This window comes from Oncorhynchus tshawytscha, linkage group LG09 (assembly GCF_018296145.1).
Source record: "Oncorhynchus tshawytscha isolate Ot180627B linkage group LG09, Otsh_v2.0, whole genome shotgun sequence".
NCBI classification, from domain to species: domain Eukaryota; kingdom Metazoa; phylum Chordata; class Actinopteri; order Salmoniformes; family Salmonidae; genus Oncorhynchus; species Oncorhynchus tshawytscha.
This window is the reverse complement of record NC_056437.1, coordinates 4,030,860-4,052,759: the sequence shown is the minus strand read 5'-3', so window position 1 is coordinate 4,052,759 and position 21,900 is coordinate 4,030,860. Positions and strand designations below refer to the sequence as shown.

General features: G+C 43.7%; 2 protein-coding genes across 2 annotated transcripts in view; both read right to left on the bottom strand.

The window, feature by feature from the left end:
• Positions 1-7,090, bottom strand: part of tek (TEK tyrosine kinase, endothelial) — a 70,785-nt gene extending 63,695 nt beyond the window's left edge. Inside the window, exon 1 of the mRNA XM_042326395.1 lies at positions 6,859-7,090. Coding sequence (XP_042182329.1) covers positions 6,859-6,958 — 100 coding nt within the window. The 5' untranslated portion in view covers positions 6,959-7,090. The remainder of the gene's footprint in view (positions 1-6,858) is intronic.
• Positions 7,091-21,240: 14,150 nt separating this feature from the next.
• The window catches only part of ift74 (intraflagellar transport 74), a 63,948-nt gene continuing 63,288 nt past the window's right edge, over positions 21,241-21,900 (bottom strand). The window contains exon 20 of the mRNA XM_042326392.1: positions 21,241-21,592. Coding sequence (XP_042182326.1) covers positions 21,477-21,592 — 116 coding nt within the window. The 3' untranslated portion in view covers positions 21,241-21,476. The remainder of the gene's footprint in view (positions 21,593-21,900) is intronic.

The following is a 21,900-nucleotide window of genomic DNA, read 5'->3' as shown; positions in this document are numbered from 1 at the left end:
ATCAAAACCTAAAAGCTTCTACTGTATGACAGAGTCATAGACCGTTTAGTCAACATGAAAGAGAGGAGGAAGGCATTGACGTCTCTCGAGGGTGAGTCAACATGTTTTTCTACTTGCACAAACGCACACGCAGAAACCAGAACCATTGACAGCCACATCATATTTAGCTTACGTTGATTGGTCTGAGAGGTTACAGAGCAAACAAAGGTGTGGTTGAATTTATTCTACCACTGTGTCTGTCTTCTTGTCTCTGCTTTTAGGCCTCTATATCACGTTGGCAAGACATATGAACTGAGAGGTTACAGAGCAAACACACTTATCACAACACATATGTTGTAAAAAGGGTTTTGTGTTTTCTGGCTTGGCTTCCCCGGTGATTTTACCCACACACTGCTACTGCGAGGTGTTAACCATAGACCATGTCTGGCCCACATGGTGTCAGATCATAGAACCAGAACCAGATAGAGACTATCTCTATCTATCTCTACAGTGCCTTCAGAAAGTATTCATACCCCTTCACTTATTCCACATGTTGTGGTGTTACAGCCTGGATTTAAAATGGATTAAATAGGTGTTTCCCCCCTCACCCATCTACACACACAATACCCCAAAATGACAAAGTGTTAATATGTTTATAGAAATGTTTGCAAATGTATAGAAAATTAAATACAGAAATCACTCATTTATATAATAATTCATACCCCTGCGTCAATAGATGTTAGAATCTTAGAGTCTTTCTGGGTAAGTCTCTAAGAGCTGTGAGTCTTTCTGGGTAAGTCTCTAAGAGCTGTGAGTCTTTCTGGGTAAGTCTAAGAGCTGTGAGTCTTTCTGGGTAAGTCTCTAAGAGCTGTGAGTCTTTCTGGGTAAGTCTCTAAGAGCTGTGAGTCTTTCTGGGTAAGTCTCTAAGAGCTGTGAGTCTTTCTGGGTAAGTCTTTAAGAGCTTTCCACACCTGGATTGTGCAACATTTGCCCATTATTCTTTTCAAACTTCTTCAAACTCAAAATGGTTGTTGATCATTTGCCTGTGCTTAGTTCCATTCAGTGAATTTTTTTATCCTGAAAAACTCCCCTGTCCTTATCGATTACAAGCATACCCATAACATGATGCAGCCACCACTATGTTTGAAAATATGGAGAGTGGTACTCAGTAATGTGTTGAATTGAATTTGCCCCAACCATAACACTTGGTATTCAGGACAAAAAGTGAATTGCGCGCCCTCATTTTTTGCAGTATTACTTTTGTGCCTTGTTGCAAACAGGATGCATGTTTTGGAATATTAGTATTCTGTACAGACTTCCTTCTTTTTACTCTGTTATTTAGGTTAGTATTGTGGAGTAACTACAATCAAATCAAAGTTTATTTGTCACGTGCGCCGAATACAACAGGTGTAGACCTTACATTGAAATGCTAACTTACAGGTTCTAACAAATAGTGCAAAAAAGGTATTAGGTGAACAATAGGTAGGTAAAGAAATAAAACAACAGTAAAAAGAAAGGCTAAATACAGTAGTGAGGCTATAAAAGTAGCGAGGATACATACAGACACCGGTTAGTCAGGCTGATTGAGGTAGTATGTACATGTAGATATGGTTAAAGTGACTATGCATATATGATGAACAGAGAGTAGCAGTAGCGTAAAAGAGGGGTTGGCGGGTGGTGGGTGGGACACAATGCAGACAGCCCGGATAGCCATTTGCTTACCTGTTCAGGAGTCTTATGGCTTGGGGGTAAAATCTGTTGAGAAGCCTTTTTGTCCAACACTTGGCATTCTGGTACCGCTTGCCATGCGGTAGTAGAGAGAACAGTCTATGACTGGGGTGGCTGGGGTCTTTGACGATTTTTAGGGCCTTCCTCTGACACCGCCTGGTGTGGAGGTCCTGGATGGCAGGCAGCTTAGCCCCAGTGATGTACTGGGCTGTACGCACTACCCTTTGTAGTGCCTTGCGGTCGGAGGCCGAGCAATTGCCGTACCAGGCAGTGATGCAACCTGCTCTCGATGTTGCAGCTGTAGAACCTTTTGAGGATCTCAGGACCCATGCCAAATCTTTTTAGTTTCCTGAGGGAGAATAGGCTTTGTCGTGCCCTCTTCACAACTGTCTTGGTGTGTTTGGACCATTCTAGTTTGTTGTTGATGTGGACACCAAGGAACTTGAAGGTCTCAACCTGCTCCACTACAGCCGAGTCGATGAGAATGGGGGCGTGCTCGGTCCTCCTTTTCTTGTAGTCCACAATCATCTCCTTAGTCTTGGTTACGTTGAGGGATAGGTTGTTATTCTGGCACCACCCGGCTAGGTCTCTGACCTCCTCCCTATAGGCTGTCTCGTCATTGTCGGTGATCAGGCCTACCACTGTTGTGTCGTCTGCAAACTTAATGATGGTGTTGGAGTCGTGCCTGGCCATGCAGTCGTGGGTGAACAGGGAGTACAGGAGGGGACTGAGCAAGCACCCCTGGGGAGCTCCAATGTTGAGGATCAGCATGGCCGATGTGTTGCTACCTACTCTCATCACCTGGGGGCGGCCCGTCAGGATGTCCAGGATCCAGTTGCAGAGGGAGGTGTTTAGTCCCAGGATCCTTAGCTTAGGTGTTCCTTTTGTCCAGGTGGGAAAGGGCAGTGTGGAGTGCAATAAAGACTGCATCATCTGTGGATCTGTTTGGGCGGTATTCAAATTGGAGTGGGTCTGGGGTTTCTGGTATGATGGTGTTGATGTGAGCCATGAACAGCCTTTTCAAAGCACTTCATGGCCACGAACATGAGTGCTACAGGTTTGTAGTCATTTAGGCAGGTTACCTTAGTGTTCTTGGGCACAGGCACTATGGTGGTCTGCTTGAAACATGTTGGTATTACAGACTCAATCATGGAAAATGTTGAAAATGTCAGTGAAGACATCTGCCAGTTGGTCAGCGCATGCCCGGAGCACACGTCCTGGTAATCTGTCTGGCCCCGCAGCCTTGTGTATGTTGACCTGTTTAAAGGTCTTACTCATGTCGGCTATGGAGTTCTTGTAAGCTTCCGGGTTAGAGTCCCGCACCTTTAAAGCGGCAGCTCTACCCTTTAGCTCAGTGCGAATGTTGCCTGTAATCCATGGCTTCTGGTTGGGGTATGTACGTACAGTCACTGGGGATGACTTCCTCGATGCACTTATTGATGAAGCCAGTGACTGATGTGGTGTACTCCTCAATGCCATCGGAAGAATCCCGGAACATGTTCCAGTCTGTGATAGCAGAACAGTCCTGTAGTTTAGCATCTGCTTCATCTGACCATTTTTTTTATAGACCGAGTCACTGGTGCTTCCTGCTTTAATTTTTGCTCGTAAGCAGGAATCAGGAGGATAGAGTTGTGGTCAGATTTACCAAATGGAGGGCGAGGGAGAGCTTTGTTCGCGTCTCTGTGTGTGGGGTACAGGTGAACAAGAATTTTTTTCTCCCTCTTGTTGCTCATTTAACATGTTGATGGAGATTTGGTAGAACTGATTTAAGAGGTATCTGGCTCTTTGTCCTCTGTTCCTGCGTCGCCTCCTTTTGCAAATAACGGGATGATGGCACTGTCGGGTGTTTGGAGAAGGTCTTGTGTTTCTTGCTTGTTGAAGAAAAATCTTTGTCTAATCCGAGGTGAGTGATCGCTGTCCTGATATCTAGAAGCTCTTTGTCTAATCCGAGGTGAGTGATCGCTGTCCTGAAATCCAGAAGCTCTTTGTCTAATCCGAGGTGAGTGATCGCTGTCCTGATATCCAGAAGCTCTTTGTCTAATCCGAGGTGAGTGATCTCTGTCCTGAAATCCAGAAGCTCTTTGTCTAATCCGAGGTGAGTGATCGCTGTCCTGATATCTAGAAGCTCTTTGTCTAATCCGAGGTGAGTGATCGCTGTCCTGATATCCAGAAGCTCTTTGTCTAATCCGAGGTGAGTGATCGCTGTCCTGATATCCAGAAGCTCTTTGTCTAATCCGAGGTGAGTGATCGCTGTCCTGATATCTAGAAGCTCTTTGTCTAATCCGAGGTGAGTGATCGCTGTCCTGATATCTAGAAGCTCTTTGTCTAATCCGAGGTGAGTGATCGCTGTCCTGATATCCAGAAGCTCTTTGTCTAATCCGAGGTGAGTGATCGCTGTCCTGATATCCAGAAGCTCTTTGTCTAATCCGAGGTGAGTGATCGCTGTCCTGATATCCAGAAGCTCTTTGTCTAATCCGAGGTGAGTGATCGCTGTCCTGATATCCAGAAGCTCTTTGTCTAATCCGAGGTGAGTGATCGCTGTCCTGATATCTAGAAGCTCTTTGTCTAATCCGAGGTGAGGGATCGCTGTCCTGATATCCAGAAGATCTTTGTCTAATCCGAGGTGAGTGATCACTGTCCTGATATCTAGAAGCTCGTTGTCTAGTCCGAGGTGAGTGATCTCTGTCCTGAAATCCAGAAGCTCTTTGTCTAATCCGAGGTGAGTGATCTCTGTCCTGATATCCAGAAGCTCTTTGTCTAATCCGAGGTGAGTGATCGCTCTCTCCTGATATCCAGAAGCTCTTTGTCTAATCCGAGGTGAGTGATCTCTGTCCTGATATCCAGAAGCTCTTTGTCTAATCCGAGGTGAGTGATCTCTGTCCTGAAATCCAGAAGCTCTTTGTCTAATCCGAGGTGAGTGATCTCTGTCCTGATACCCAGAAGCTCTTTGTCTAATCCGAGGTGAGTGATCTCTGTCCTGAAATCCAGAAGCTCTGTTTTGCCGTAAAATACAGTTGCAGAAACATTATGTACAAAATAAGTTACAAACAACGCACATAGCAGCACAATTGGTTGGGCGCCTGTAAAACTGCTGCCATTTCTTCTGGCGCCATTTTGAATGTTGTTGATCCATCCTCAGTTTTCTCCTTTCACAGCCATTAAACTCTAGAACTATTTTAAAGTCACCGTTGGCCTCATGGTGAAATCTCTGAGTGCTTTCCTTCCTCTAAGGCAGGGTTTCCTCGGCACACCAAGAGGTGCAAGTTTTAGGTTTTGCCCTACCACTACACAGCTGATTTCATATAATCAACTGATCATCAAGCTTTGATCATTTGAATCAGTTGTGTAGTGTTAGGGCAAAAAAACAAAATGTCTACCACTTGGGGACCGAGGACTGAGTTTGGGAAACGCTGCTCTCCGGCAAAGACGCCTGTATCTTTGTAGTGACTGGGTGTATTGATACACCAGCTTAAGTGTAATTCGCTCAAAGGGATATTCAATGTCTGCTTTTTATTTATTTTTTCCCATCCTACCAAATCAAATCAAATGTTATTGGTCACATACACGTTTTTATCAGATGGTATTGCAGATGAAGCAAAAATGCTTGTGATTCTAGTTCCAACAGTGCAGTAATATCTAACAAATTACACAACATATACCCAATACACACAAATCTAAGTAGGAATGAATTATGACTATATACATATGGACGAGCGATGTCAGAGCGGAACGAACTAAGATACAGTAGAATAGAAAACAGTATATACATATGAGATGAGTAATGCATAGACTAAGATACAGTAGAATAGTATAGAATACAGTATATACATATGAGATGAGTAATGCATAGACTAAGATACAGTAGAATAGTATAGAATACAGTATATACATATGAGATGAGTAATGCATAGACTAAGATACAGTAGAATAGAATACAGTATATACATATGAGATGAGTAATGCATAGACTAAGATACAGTAGAATAGTATAGAATACAGTATATACATATGAGATGAGTAATGCATAGACTAAGATACAGTAGAATAGTATAGAATACAGTATATACATATGAGATGAGTAATACATAGACTAAGATACAGTAGAATAGTATAGAATACAGTATATACATATGAGATGAGTAATGCATAGACTAAGATACAGTAGAATAGTATAGAATACAGTATATACATATGAGATGAGTAATGCATAGACTAAGATACAGTAGAATAGTATAGAAAACAGTATATACATATGAGATGAGTAATGCATAGACTAAGATACAGTAGGATAGAATACAGTATATACATATGAGATGAGTAATGCAAGATATGTAAACATTATTAAGTGAATGAGATATCGTGGAATAGTACTATTTTTAAATCTACCAATCGGTGCTCTTCTTTGCGAGGCATCGGAAAACCTCCCTGGTCTTTGTGTTTGAATCTGTGTTTGAAATTCACTGCTCGACTGAGGGACCTTACAGATAATTGTATGTGTGGGGTGGTACAAAGATGAGGTAGTCATTCAAAAATCGTGTTAAACACTATTATGGCACACAGAGTGAGTCCATGCAACTTATTGTGTGACTTGTTAAATGAATGTTTACTCCTGAGCTTGCCATAACAAAGGGGTTGAATTCTTATTAACTCAACATTTCAGCTTTTCATTTTTAATTCATTTGTAAAAAAATATATATAAAAAAAAATATATATATAATATAATTATATTATAATTATAATAACCATATTAATAACCATATTATAATTCCACTTTGACATTATGTGCTATTGTGTGTAGGCCAGTGAAAATAAATATCAGTTTAAACAATTTTAACTTCAGGCTGTTAACAACAAAATGTGGGAAAAGTCAAGGGGATGTGAATACTTTCTGAAGGCACGTGTGTCTCTGGACAGATCTCCCTTGGGGTCTAATGACCTCAATATAAATAAAGAGTATAAAATGTGCTAGATAACGCAAAAGGGACTCAGTAGAGTAGAGATACATACCCAGAGAGAACCAGTAGACCAGACACACAGTAGAGTAGAGATACATACCCAGAGAGAACCAGTAGACCAGACACACAGTAGAGTAGAGATACATACCCAGAGAGAACCAGTAGACCAGACACACAGCAGAGTAGAGATACATACCCAGAGAGAACCAGTAGACCAGACACAGAGTAGAGTAGAGATGATAACACATGATCCTCCAGCGGTAGGCTGGTAAAGGCTCCAGGGCTGGGGTGTACATCCACACAGCGCTGCTGGTCCGAGGTGCTCAGACTGGGGATACAGAGAAGACCAAACCCCTGAGGGTGTCAGAGAGACCCATCAATACACATCTCTTCACAGTCTTCCTGGCTCTGAAAAATCTCTATCGCACCCTCCCTTTCCCTCGCTGCTTTTCCCTCCCCTTTCTTGCTCGCCCCAGAACCCTCCCTCTCTTTCCTTTTCCTCTCTGCTCTCCCTCCTTCTTACTCCCTCTCTCTCTCCCTCTCTCTCTCCTTCTTACTCTCTCTCTCCCTCTCTCTCCTTCTTACTCTCTCTCTCCCTCTCTCTCTCTCTCTCTCTCTCTCTCCTTCTTACTCCCTCTCTCTCTCCCTCTCTCTCTCCTTCTTACGCACTCTCTCTGCTCTCCCTCCTTCTTACTCTCTCTCTCTCTCCCTCTCTCTCTCCTTCTTACTCCCTCTCTCTCTCCCTTTCTCTCTCCTTCTTACGCACTCTCTCTCTGCTCTCCCTCCTTCTTACTCTCTCTCTCTCTCTCCCTCTCTCTCTCCTTCTTACTCCCTCTCTCTCTCCCTCTCTCTCTCCTTCTTACGCACTCTCTCTCTGCTCTCCCTCCTTCTTACTCTCTCTCTCCCTCTCTCTCTCCTTCTTACTCCCTCTCTCTCTCCCTCTCTCTCTCCTTCTTACGCACTCTCTCTCTCTGCTCTCCCTCCTTCTTACTCTCTCTCTCTCTCTCTCTCCTTCTTACTCCCTCTCTCTCTCTCTGCTCTCCCTCTCTCTCATTCTTACTTCCTCTATCTCTCATTCTTACTCCCTCTCTCTCTCTCTCTCTGCTCTCTCTCTCTTGTCTCTCGTGTCTCTCTCTCGTCTCTCGTGTCTCTCTCTCTCTGCCTCTCTCTCCAGGCATTGGGAGTTACAGTTCCTTTTCCTGTTTCCTCTTCATGTCAGGATGGGAGGAAAAGAAAAGCCTCCCAGTCTGAACAGAACAATGCCATGATTTTAATTACCATTCCTAGGCTACATCCCAAACAGCACCCTATCCCCTATTTAGTGCACTATGTTGGACCATAGGACTCTGATGTAAAGTAGTGCACTACATAGGGCATAGGGTTCCATTTTGGGATGTATCCCTAAAGGCCCCTTGGGGAGGGTCCTTAGAACAGTCCTACAGAATAATAATCTGTTAGGGAGTGTCCATTAGAGACCAAAAACATCCTTGGATACAGAGGTTTATATACTGAAAACAAAAAATATAAACGCAACATGCAACAATTTCAAACATTTTACTGAGTTACATTTCATATAAGGAAATGAGTCAATTGAAATAAATTCATTAGGTCCCTTAAATCTATGGGTTTCACGTGATTGGGAATACAGATATGCATCTGCTGGTCACAGATACCTTTAAAAAGAAAGGTAGGGTCTCCGCTGTTGATTGTGACCTGTGGTTGTCCCACTCCTCTTTAATGCCTGTGCTAAGTTGCTGGAAATTGGCGGGAACTGGAACACGCTGTCGTACACATCGATCTAGAGCATCCCAAACATGCAGGACATGGAAAAACATGTTCAGCTTGTTCAGGATTTGTGTACAGATCCTTGTGACATGGGGCCGTGCATTATCATGCTGAAACATGAGGTGATGGTGGTGGATGAATGGCACGACAATGGGCCTCAGGATCTCGTCACGGTATCTCTGTGCATTCAAATTGCAATCGATAAAACGCAATTGTGTTCATTGTCTGTAGTTTATGTCTGCCCATACCATAATCACTTGCCCACACGACGCCATACACAGGGTCTGTGGTTGTGAGGCCATTTGGATTTACTGCCAAATTCTCTAAAACGACATTGGAAGCTGTTTATGGTAGAGAAATGAACATTCAATTCTCTGGCAACAGTTCTGGTGGACATTCCTGCAGTCAGCTCTCTCAACATTTTAGATATCTGTGGCATTGTGTTGTGTGACAAACCTGCACATTTTAGAGTGGCCTTGTATTGTCCACAGCACAAGGTGCACCTGTGTAATGATCACGCTGTTTAATCATCTTCTTGATATGCCACACCTGTCAGGTGGATGGATTATTTTGGTAAAGGAGAAATGCTCACTAAAAGGGATGTTAGCAAATTTATGGACAACATTTTAGAGAAATAAGCCTTTTGTTCATGTGGAAAATTTCAGGGATCTTTTATTTCAGCTCATGAAACATGGGACCAACACTTTACATGTTACATGCGTTTATATTTACACAGTTGAAGTCGGAAGTTTACATACACCTTAGCCAAATACACTCTAACTCAGTTTTCCACAATTGTGGAGGTCTACAATTTTTTTTTCTGAGGTCTTGGCTCATTTCTTTTGATTTTACCATGATGTCAAGCAAAGAGGCACTGAGTTTGAAGGTAGGCCTTGAAATAAGTCCACAGGTACACCTCCAATTGTCTCAAATGATGTCAATTAGCCCATCAGAAGCTTCTAAAGTCATTACATCATTTTCTGGAATTTTCCAAGCTTTTTAAAGGCACAGTCAATTTAGTGTATGTTAATTAACTTCTGACCCACTGGAATTGTGAATTATAGGTGAATTAATTATATATACAGTGAATTATGGGTGAAATAATCTGTCTGTAAACATTTGTTGGAAAAATAACTTGTGTCATGGGTAACAGGGTTGGTTATGTTTCCACTTGCCTCTATAGAAATGTGTATTTAATGTTCAATCAGGCACATAGTAGATGTCCTAACCGACTTGCCAAAACTATAGTTTGTTGACAAGAAAATTGTGGAGTGGTTGAAAAATGAGTTTTAATGACTCCAACCTAAGTGGATGTAAACGTCCGACTTCAACTGTATTTATTTATATACGGTGGCCTATGTTCCCTCAGGAGTAGGTCAATAGTTTATGTATAAGCAGGAACCGCACTGACTCACTGTGGTTTCCTGACACTCGCAGGTTGCTCTGGGAACGAAGAGGAGTTGTGTGGAGACACCAGGGTAGGGTTAGTAAAAGCTCTAGCAGCCTGTAAATTCAATTTCCTTTAAATGTAAAAGCTTTATTGGCATGGGAAACATATGTTTACAATGTTACAGCAAGTGAAGTAGATAATAAACAAAAACTGAACTGTAAACTTTACACTTACAAAAAAGTTCCAAAATAATAAAATGTCATATTATGTCTATATGCCGTGTTGTAATGACGTGCAAATAGTTAAAGTACAAATGTACGAAAGGATAAGCATAAATATGGGTTGTATTTACAATGGTGTTTGTTCTTCACTGGTTGCCCTTTTCTGGTGGCAACAGGTCACACATCTTGCTGCTGTGATGTCACACCGTTGTGTTTAACCCAGTAGATATGGGAGTTTATCAACCATGGATTTGTTTTCAAATTATTTGTGGATCTGTGTAATCTGAGAGAAATATGTGTCTCTAATATGGTCATACATTGGACAAGAGGTTAGGAAGTACAGCTCAGTTTCCACCTCATGTTGTGGGCAGTGTGCACACAGCCTGTCTTCTCTTTAGAGCCAGGTCTGCCTACGGCAGCCTTTCTCAATAGCAAGGCTATACTCACTGAGTCTGTACATAGTCAAAGATTTTCTTAAGTTTGGTTCAGTCACAGTGAGGTATTCTGCCACTGTGTACTCATTCTAGTTTGCTCTGTTTTTTGGTAAATTCTTTCCAATGTGTCAAGTAATTATCTTTTTGTTTTCTCATGATTTGGTTGGGTCTAATTGTGTTGTTGTCCTGGGGCTCTGTGGGGTGTATTTGTGTTTGTGAACAGAGCCCCAGGACCAGCTTGCTTAGGGGACTCTTCTCCAGGTTCATCTCTCTGTAGGTGATGTCTTTGATATGGAAGGTTTGGGAATCGCTTCCTTTTAGGTGGTTGTAGAATTTAACGGCTATTTTCTGGATTTTGATCATTAGTGGGTATCGGCCTAATTCTGCTCTACGTGCATTATTTAGTGTTCTACATCGTACACAGAAGATATTTTTGCAGAATTCTACATGCATCTCAAATTCTCATCCCGTCAGTAGAGGATCCCTTCCTCACCATGTTAAATAAGCATGCCCCATTCAAGAAATGTAGAACCAGGAACAGATATAGCCCTTGGTTCTCTCCAGACCTGATCGCCCTTAACCAACACAAAAACATCCTATGGCGTTCTGCATTAGCATCGAACAGCCCCCGTGATATGCAGCTGTTCAGGGAAGCTAGAAACCAATACACACAGGCAGTTAGAACAGCCAAGGCTAGCTTTTTCAAGCATAAATTTGCTTCCTGCAACACAAACTCAAAAAAAGTTCTGGGACACTGTAAAGTCCATGGAGAATAAGAACACCTCCTCCCAGCTGCCCACTGCACTGAAGATTGGAGACACTGTCACCACCGATAAATCCACTTTAATTGAGAATTTCAATAAGCATTTTTCTACGGGTGGCCATGCTTTCCACCTGGCTACGCCTACCCCGGTCAACAGCTCTGCACCCCCCACAGCAACCCGCCCAAGCCTTCCCCATTTCTCCTTCTCCCAAATCCAGTCAGCTGATGTTCTGAAAGAGCCGCAAAATCTGGACCCCTACAAATCAGCCGGGATAGACAATCTGGGCCCTTTCCTTCTAAAATTATCTGCCGAAATTGTTGCCACCCCTATTACTAGCCTGTTCAACCTCTCTTTCGTGTCGTCTGAGATTCCCAAAGATTGGAAAGCAGCTGCGGTCATCCCCCTCTTTAAAGGGGGGGACACTCTTGACCCAAACTGTTATAGACCTAAATCTATCCTACCCTGCCTTTCTAAGGTCTTCGAAAGCCAAGTCAACAAACAGATTACCGACCATTTCGAATCCCACCATACCTTCTCCGCTATGCAATCTGGTTTCCGAGCTGGTCATGGGTGCACCTCAGCCACGCTCAAGGTCCTAAACGACATCATAACCGCCATCGATAAGAGACAATACTGTGCAGCCGTATTCATTGACCTGGCCAAGGCTTTCCACTCTGTCAATCACCACATCCTCATCAGCAGACTCGATAGCCTTGGTTTCTCAAATGATTGCCATGCCTGGTTCACCAACTACTTCTCTGATAGAGTTCAGTGTGTCAAATCAGAGGGTCTGTTGTCTGGGCCTCTGGCAGTCTCTAAATGGGGGTGCCACAGAGTTCAATTCTTGGACCGACTCTCTTCTCTGTATACATCAATGATGTCGCTCTTCTGCTGGTGAGTCTCTGATCCACCTCTACGCAGACAACACCATTCTGTATACTTCTGGCCCTTCTTTGGACAGTGTGTTAACAACCCTCCAGGCGAGCTTCACTGCCATTCAACTCTCCTTCCGTGGCCTCCAATTGCTCTTAAATACAAGTAAAACTAAATGCATGCTCTTCAACCGATCGCTACCTGCACCTACCCGCCTGTCCAACATCACTACTCTGGACGGCTCTGACTTAGAATATGTGGACAGCTACAAATACCTAGGTGTCTGGTTAGACTGTAAACTCTCCTTCCAGACTCACATCAAACATCTCCAATCCAAAGTTAAATCTAGAATTGGCTTCCTATTTCGCAACAAAGCATCCTTCACTCATGCTGCCAAACATACCCTTGTAAAACTGACCATCTTACCAATCCTCGACTTCGCCGATGTCATTTACAAAATAGCCTCCAATACCCTACTCAATAAAATTGATGCAGTCTAACACAGTGCCATCCGTTTTGTCACCAAAGCCCCTCTCGTTGGCTGGCCCCCACTTCATACTCGTCACCAAACCCACTGGCTCCAGGTCATCTACAAGACCCTGCTAGGTAAAATCCCCCCTTATCTCAGCTCGCTGGTCACCAGCAGGTATATATCTTTTATTTTACCTTTATTTAACTAGGCAAGTCAGTTAAGAACAAATTCTAATTTTCAATGATGACCTAGTGGGTTAACTGCCTGTTCAGGGGCAGAACGACAGATTTGTACCTTGTCAGCTCGGGTGTTTGAACTGGCAACCTTCCGGTTACTAGTCCAACGCTCTAACCACTAGGCTACCCTGCCGCCCCATCTCTGGTCACTCCCAAAACCAATTCTTCCTTTGGCCGCCTCTCCTTCCAGTTCTCTCCTGCCAATGACTGGAACGAACTACAAAAATCTCTGATTCTGGAAACACTTATCTCCCTCACTAACTTTAAACACCAGCTGTCAGAGCAGCTCACAGATTACTGCACCTGTACATAGGCCATCTATAATTTAGCCCAAACAACTACCTCTTTCCCTACTGTATTTATTTATTTATTTTGCTCCTTTGCACCCCATTATTTCTATCTCTACTTTGCACATTCTTCCACTGCAAATCTACCATTCCAGTGTTTTACTTGCTATATTGTATTTACTTCGCCACCATGGCCTTTTTTTGCCTTTACCTCCCTTATCTCACCTCATTTGCTCACATTGTATATAGACTTATTTTTCTACTGTATTAATGACTGTATGTTTGTTTTACTCCATGTGTAACTCTCTGTTGTTGTATGTGTCGAACTGCTTTGCTTTATCTTGGCCAGGTCGCAGTTGTAAATGAGAACTTGTTCTCAACTTGCCTACCTGGTTAAATGAAGGTGAAATAAATATAAATAAATAAAAAATGGTGTTTGTCCCATTTTGGGAATTCTTGGTTGGTGAGTAGACCCCAGACCTCACAACCATAGATGGCAATGGGTTCTATAACCGATTCAATTTTTTTTTGCCAGATCCTAATTGGTACAGTATGTCAAATTTTATGTTCCTTTAATGGCATAGAATGCCCTTCTTGCCTTGTCTCTCAGATCGTTCACAGCTTTGTGGAAGTTACCTGTGGCGCTGATGTTCAGGCTGAGGTATGTATAGTTTTTTGTGTGCTCTAGGGCAACGGTGTCTAGATGGAATTTGTATTTGTGGTCCTGGTGACTGGACTTTTTTTGGAACACCATTATTTTGGTCTTACTGAGATTTACTGTCAGGGCCCAGGTCTGGCAGAATCTGCGCAGAAGATCTAGGTGCTGCTGTAGGCCCTCCTTGGTTGGTGACAGAAGCACCAGATCATCAGCAAACAGTAGACACTTGACTTCAGGTTCTAGTAGGGTGAGGCCGGGTGCTGCAGACTTTTCTAGTGCCCTCGCCAATTCGTTGATATACATGTTGAAGAGGGTGGGGCTTAAGCTGCATCCCTGTCTCACCCCTCGGCCCTGTGGAAAGAAATGTGTTTTTTGCCTATTTTAACCGCACACTTGCTGTTTGTGTACATGGATTGTATAATGTATGTTTTTCAACCAACACCACTTTCCATCAATTTGTGTAGCAGACCCTTACTCCAAATTGAGTCAAAGGCTTTTTTGAAATCAACAAAGCATTGGAAGACTTGCCTTTGCCTTTGTTTTGGTTTGTTTGTTTGTCAATTAGGATGTGCAGGGTGAATACGTGGTCTGTCGTACGATAATTTGGTAAAAAGCCAATTTGACATTTGCTCAGTACATTGTTTTCACTAAATACAGTTTTCATAAAACTGTATTTTTTGTGAAGAATCAACAACAACAACATTACAGCTGTAAGTCACTTGGGGTATGTCTCTATCAGTTTTGCACATCGAGAGACTGAAATTTTTTCCCATTCCTCCTTGCAAAACAGCTCGAGCTCAGTGATGTTGGATGGAGAGCATTTGTGAACAGCAGTTTTCAGTTCTTTCCACAGATTCTTGATTGGATTCAGGTCTGGACTTTGACTTGGCCATTCTAACACCTGGATATGTTTATTTTTGAACCATTCCATTGTAGATTTTGCTTTGTTTTGGATCATTGTCTTGTTGGAAGACAAATATCCGTCCCAGTCTCAGGTCTTTTGCAGACTCCATCGGGTTTTCTTCCAGAATGGTCCTGTATTTGGCTCCATCCATCTTCCCATCAATTTTAACCATCTTCCCTGTCCCTGCTGAAGAAAAGCAGGCCCAAACCATGATGCTGCCACCACCATGTTTGACAGTGGGGATGGTGTGTTCAGGGTGATGAGCTGTGTTGCTTTTACGCCAAACATAACGTTTTGCATTGTTGCCAAAAAGTTCAATTTTGGTTTCATCTGACCAGAGCACCTTCTTCCACATGTTTGGTGTGTCTCCCAGGTGGCTTGTGGCAAACTTTAAACAACACTTTTTATGGATATCTTTAAGAAATGGCTTTCTTCTTGCCACTCTTCCATAAAGGCCAGATTTGTGCAATATACGACTGATTGTTGTCCTATGGACAGAGTCTCCCACCTCAGCCGTAGATCTCTGCAGTTCATCCAGAGTGATCATGGGCCTCTTGGCTGCATCTCTGATCAGTCTTCTCCTTGTATGAGCTGAAAGTTTAGAGGGACGGCCAGGTCTTGGTAGATTTGCAGTGGTCTGATACTCCTTCCATTTCAATATTATCGCTTGCACAGTGCTCCTTGGGATGTTTAAAGCTTGGGAAATCTTTTTGTATCCAAATCCGGCTTTAAACTTCTTCACAACAGTATCTCGGACCTGCCTGGTGTGTTCCTTGTTCTTCATGATGCTCTCTGCGCTTTTAACGGACCTCTGAGACTATCACAGTGCAGGTGCATTTATACGGAGACTTGATTACACACAGGTGGATTGTATTTATCATCATTAGTCATTTAGGTCAACATTGGATCATTCAGAGATCCTCACTGAACTTCTGGAGAGAGTTTGTTGCACTGAAAGTAAAGGGGCTGAATCATTTTGCACGCCCAATTTTTCAGTTTTTGATTTGTTAAAAAAGTTTGAAATATCCAATAAATGTCGTTCCACTTCATGATTGTGTCCCACTTGTTGTTGATTCTTCACAAAAAAATAGTTTTATATCTTTATGTTTGAAGCCTGAAATGTGGCAAAAGGTCGCAAAGTTCAAGGGGGCCGAATACTTTCGCAAGGCACTGTATATATAACATCAACACCACAGTCCCTTTTTGGGTTGGAGGGTTTGTATTTTGTCCTGTAGTTCATTCAATGTAATTGGAGAATCCAGTGGGTTCTGGTCATCTTTAATAGTTGATTCTAAGATCTGTATTTGATCATGCATATGTTTTCGCTGTTTGTTCCATGTTGTAGAGCCAAAAAGATTGGAGAAGTGGTTTACCCATATCTCAGTTTTGGATAGATAATTCTTTGTGTTGTTGTTTGTTTAGTGTTTTCCAATTAACGCAGAAGTGGTTAGAGTCTATGGATTCTTCAATTACATTGAGTTGAATTCTGACGTGCTGTTCCTTCTTTTTACGTAGTGTTTCTATATTGTTTTAGTGATACACCACAGTGAAGGCGTAGACTCAGGTTTTTCCGGGTCTCTATGTTTTTGTTTGGACAGGTTTCTCAATTTCTTTCTCAGATTGTTGCATTCTTCATCAAACCATTTGTCATTGTTGTTCATTTTATTTGCTTATCTATTTGAGATTTCTCTCCCTGTTAATAAGAGCTCTAGCAGCCTCCCTCTCCCTAATAAGAGCTCTAGCAGCATCTCTCCCTGCTAATAAGAGCTCTAGCAGCCTCTCTCCCTGTTAGTAAGAGCTCAAGCAGCCTCTCTCTCCCTGTTAATAAGAGCTCTGGTTTCTACTATTAGACACAAGGGCCAATTACCCCAGTCCCTCTGGCAAATAGTCCCTCACCACTATTCACCCAGCTGTAGCATATACTCCCTCACCACTATTAACCAGCTGTAGCAGATAGTCCCTCACCACTATTAACCAGCTGTAGCATATAGTCCCTCACCACTATTAACCAGCTGTAGCAGATAGTCCCTCACCACTATTCACAGTATTAACCAGCTGTAGCATATAGTCCCTCACCACTATTCACAGTATTAACCAGCTGTAGTATATAGTCCCTCACCACTATTCACAGTATTAACCAGCTTTAGCAGATAGTCCCTCACCACTATTAACCCAGCTGTAGCAGATAGTCCCTCACCACTATTAACCAGCTGTAGCAGATAGTCCCTCACCACTATTCACAGTATTAACCCAGCTGTAGGATATAGTCCCTCACCACTATTAACCAGCTGTAACAGATAGTCCCTCACCACTATTCACAGTATTCACCCAGCTGTAGCAGATAGTCCCTCACCACTATTAACCAGCTGTAGCAGATAGTCCCTCACCACTATTAACCAGCTGTAACAGATAGTCCCTCACCACTATTCACAGTATTCACCCAGCTGTAGCAGATAGTCCCTCACCACTATTAACCAGCTGTAACAGATAGTCCCTCACCACTATTCACAGTATTAACCAGCTGTAGCATATAGTCCCTCACCACTATTCACAGTATTAACCAGCTGTAATATATAGTCCCTCACCACTATTCACAGTATTAACCAGCTGTAGCAGATAGTCCCTCACCACTATTAACCAGCTGTAGCAGATAGTCCCTCACCACTATTAACCAGCTGTAGCATATAGTCCCTCACCACTATTAACCAGCTGTAGCAGATAGTCCCTCACCACTATTCCCCCAGCTGTAGCAGATCCCTCACCGGACATGTGTATTGAGTAAGAGCTCCACCCTGATCTCCCCTCGCCACTCTATCAAGCCAGAGTTCAGCTCCCTGACACTGGAAATCCCCTGAGGCATCTGCTGCTCACCCAAACCCAACTGAGGAATGGTGTGTGTGTGTGTGTGTGTGTGTCTGTGTGTGTGTGTGTGTGTGTGTGTCTGTGTGTGTGTCTGTGTGTGTGTGTCTGTGTGTGTCTGTGTGTGTGTCTGTGTGTCCTGGCTCCTGTCCTGCTAAAGACAGGCTAAGGAGGCTCTCTTTCCCCTTGGCCCCCAGACACGTGCACACACTCACACTCACACACAAAGACAAGCACACTCGCAGAGTGGTTGGGTGGAGGAACTGGGCTGAGCTGAGGAACACTGGGCCGCACACCATCCTGGCCCTCTGGCTGATAAAGAGGGGAGGAGGAAACCAATAGCCTTAAAACAATAGTGTTATCAGCAGGCTGTGGAGTTCCTGTCCAATGTTAACCCCTACTGACCCAACACTGAGCTGCTACAACCCCTACTGACCCAACACTGAGCTGCTACAACCCCTACTGACCCAACACTGAGCTGCTACAACCCCTACTGACCCAACACTGAGCTGCTACAACCCCTACTGACCCAACACTGAGCTGCTACAACCCCTACTGACCCAACACTGAGCTGCTACAACAGGGGACTGACATGTTAACCTCTACTGACCCAACACTGAGCTGCTACAACCCCTACTGACCCAACACTGAGCTGCTACAACCCCTACTGACCCAACACTGAGCTGCTACAACAGGAGACTGACATGTTAACCCCTACTGACCCAACACTGAGCTGATACAACCCCTACCGACCCAACACTGAGCTGCTCCAACAGGGGACTGACATGTTCACCTCTTCTGACCCAACACTGAGCTGCTACAACCTCTACTGACCCAACACTGAGCTGTTTACAACCCCTACTGACCCAACACTGAGCTGCTACAACCCCTACTGACCCAACACTGAGCTGCTACAACCCCTACTGACCCAACACTGAGCTGCTACAACCCCTACTGACCCAACACTGAGCTGCTACAACCTCTGCTGACCCAACACTGAGCTGCTACAACCTCTACTGACCCAACACTGAGCTGCTACAACAGGGGGACTGACATGTTAACCTCAACTGACCCAACAGTGAGCTGCTACAACCCCTACTGACCCAACACCGAGCTGCTACAACAGGGGACTGACCTGTTAACCTCTACTGACCCAACACTGAGCTGCTACAACAGGGGACTGACATGTTAACCCCTACTGACCCAACACTGAGCTGCTACAACCCCTACCGACCCAACACTGAGCTGCTCCACAGGGGACTGACATGTTCACCTCTACTGACCCAACACTGAGCTGCTACAACCCCTACTGACCCAACACTGAGCTGCTACAACCCCTACTGACCCAACACTGAGCTGCTACAACCCCTACTGACCCAACACTGATCTGCTACAACAGGAGACTGACATGTTAACCTCTTCTGACCCAACACTGAGCTGCTACAACCCCTACTGACCCAACACTGAGCTGCTACATCCCCTACTGACCCAACACTGAGCTGCTACAACCCCTACTGACCCAACACTGAGCTGCTACAACAGGGGACTGACATGTTAACCTCTACTGACCCAACACTGAGCTGCTACAACCTCTACTGACCCAACACTGAGCTGCTACAACCCCTACTGACCCAACACTGAGCTGCTACAACCCCTACTGACCCAACACTGAGCTGCTACAACCCCTACTGACCCAACACTGAGCTGCTACAACCCCTACTGACCCAACACTGAGCTGCTACAACCCCTACTGACCCAACACTGAGCTGCTACAACAGGGGACTGACATGTTAACCTCAACTGACCCAAACATGTTAAGTACTGTCCTGTCAGGTACCTGTTAACTACTGGTATATCCCTCTAGTGGTGTGGGGGCTGTGCTTTGGCAAAGTGGGTGGGGTTATATCCTTCAAGTTTGGCCCTGTCCGGGGGTGTCCTCGGATGGGGCCACAGTCTCCTGACCCCTCCTGTCTCAGCTTCCAGTATTTATGCTGCAGTAGTTCATGTGTCGGGGGGCTAGGGTCAGTTTGTTATATCTGGAGTACTTCTCCTGTCCTATTCGTTGTCCTGTGTGAATTTAAGTGTGCTCTCTCTAATTCTCTCTTTCTTTCTCTCTCCCGGAGGACCTGAGCCCTAGGACCATGCCTCAGGACTACCTGACATGATGACTCCTTGCTGTCCCCAGTCCACCTGGCCGTGCTGCTGCTCCAGTTTCAACTGTTCTGCCTTATTATTATTTGACCCTGCTGGTCATTTATGAACATTTGAACATCTTGGCCATGTTCTGTTATAATCTCCACCCAGCACAGCCAGAAGAGGACTGGCCACCCCACATAGCCTGGTTCCTCTCTAGCTTTCTTCCTAGATTTTGGCCTTTCTAGGGAGTTTTTCCTAGCCACCGTGCTTCTACACCTGCATTGCTTGCTGTTTGGGGTTTTAGGCTGGGTTTCTGTACAGCACTTTGAGACATCAGCTGATGTACGAAGGGCTATATAAATAAATTTGATTTTATACTGTTAGGGACATGTTAAGAACTGTCCTGTCAGGTACTGTTAGGGCCATATTAACTACTGCTAGGGACATGTTAACTACTGTTGGGGACATGTTAACTACTTTTAGGGACATGTTAACTACTGTTAGGGACATGTTAAGTATTGTTAGGGACATGTTAACTACTGTTAGGGACATGTAAACTACTGTTAGGGACATGTTAAGAACTGTTAGGGACATGTTAAGAACTGTCCTGTCAGGTACTGTTAGGGACATGCTGTTAGGGACATGTTAAGTACTGTTAGGGACATGTTAAGTACTGTTAGAGACATGTTAAGTACTGTTAGAGACATGTTAAGTGCTGTTAGGGACTAATTCTAAGTACAGTTTATGGATGTCTGTACTTAGAATTAGTCCCTAACAGCACTTAACATGTCCCTAACAGTACCTAACATGTCCCTAACAATACTTAGCATGTCCCTAACAATACTTAACTTGTCCCTAACAGTACTTAACATGTCCCTAACAATACTTAACATGTCCCTAACACTACTTAACATGTCCCTAACAATACTTAACATGTCCCTAACAGCACTTAACAGTACTTAACATGTCTCTAGCAGTACATAACATGTCCCTAACAGCACTTAACATGTCCCTAACAGCACTTAACATGTCCCTAACAGTAGTTAACATGTCCCTAACATACCTGTCCCTAACAGGGACATGTTAACTACTGTTAGGGACATGTTAGGGACCTGTTAACTGTTAGAGACATGTTAAGTACTGTTAGGGACATGTTAAGTACTGTTAGGGGCCTGTTAACTACTGTTAGGGACATGCTAAGTGCTGTTAGGGACCTGTTAACTACTGTTAGAGACATGTTAAGTACTGTTAGGTACTGTTAGAGACTAATTCTAAGTACAGACATCCATAAATGTAGAAACGTGACAACGTCGTTGGTCAAACTGTTTTATCAAGAAAGAAAGCAAAACGACGCTACAGAACATGTTGTATTCTTTAATCAGAACAGTTTTCAGCTGGGCTAACAAAATTGCAAAAGGGTTTTCTAATGATCAATTAGCCTTTTAAAATGATGAACATGGATTAGCTAACACAATTTGCCGTTGGAACACAGGAGTGATGGTTGCTAATAATGGACCTCTGTACTCCTATGTAGATATTCCATTAAAAATCAGCCGTTTCCAGCTACAATAGTCATTTACAACATTAGCAATGTCTACAGTGTATTTCTGATCAATTTGATGATATTTTAATGGACAATAAAAAGAAGGCTTTTCTTTAAAAAATAAGAACATTTCTAAGTGACCCCAAACTTTTAAACGGTAGTGTATGACAGAGGGGTTGATGCAGGAAGTGGGACATGGAGACTGCCTCCAGAGAGAGGAAGCTGTAGCTGTCCTTGTCCCCGAGTCAGTTCCTAGATCTTGGTTCCCTGCAGGGTGTCTATGAGGATCTTGTTGTACTCTGCCAGCTGCCTGGAGACAGTCTTCACCACCGGACGGTAGTCGCTCTCCATACCCTTAGAGGCGATGACTGGAGATGTAGGAGTCAAGGAAACTTTGGTTTATACAACATGTCCCCCATTGGGGATATTACGTCTACCATTGTCAGTCCTGTAATGTATAGATTCCACAGATCCATTCTGACTGTGGTGTGAACGACAGACACCAACCTATTGATTCAGTCCTGTAATGTTTAGATTCCACAGATCCATTCTGCCTGTGGTGTGAACGACAGACACCAACCTATTGATTCAGTCCTGTAATGTTTAGATTCCACAGATCCATTCTGCCTGTGGTGTGAACGACAGACACCAACCTATTGATTCAGTCCTGTAATGT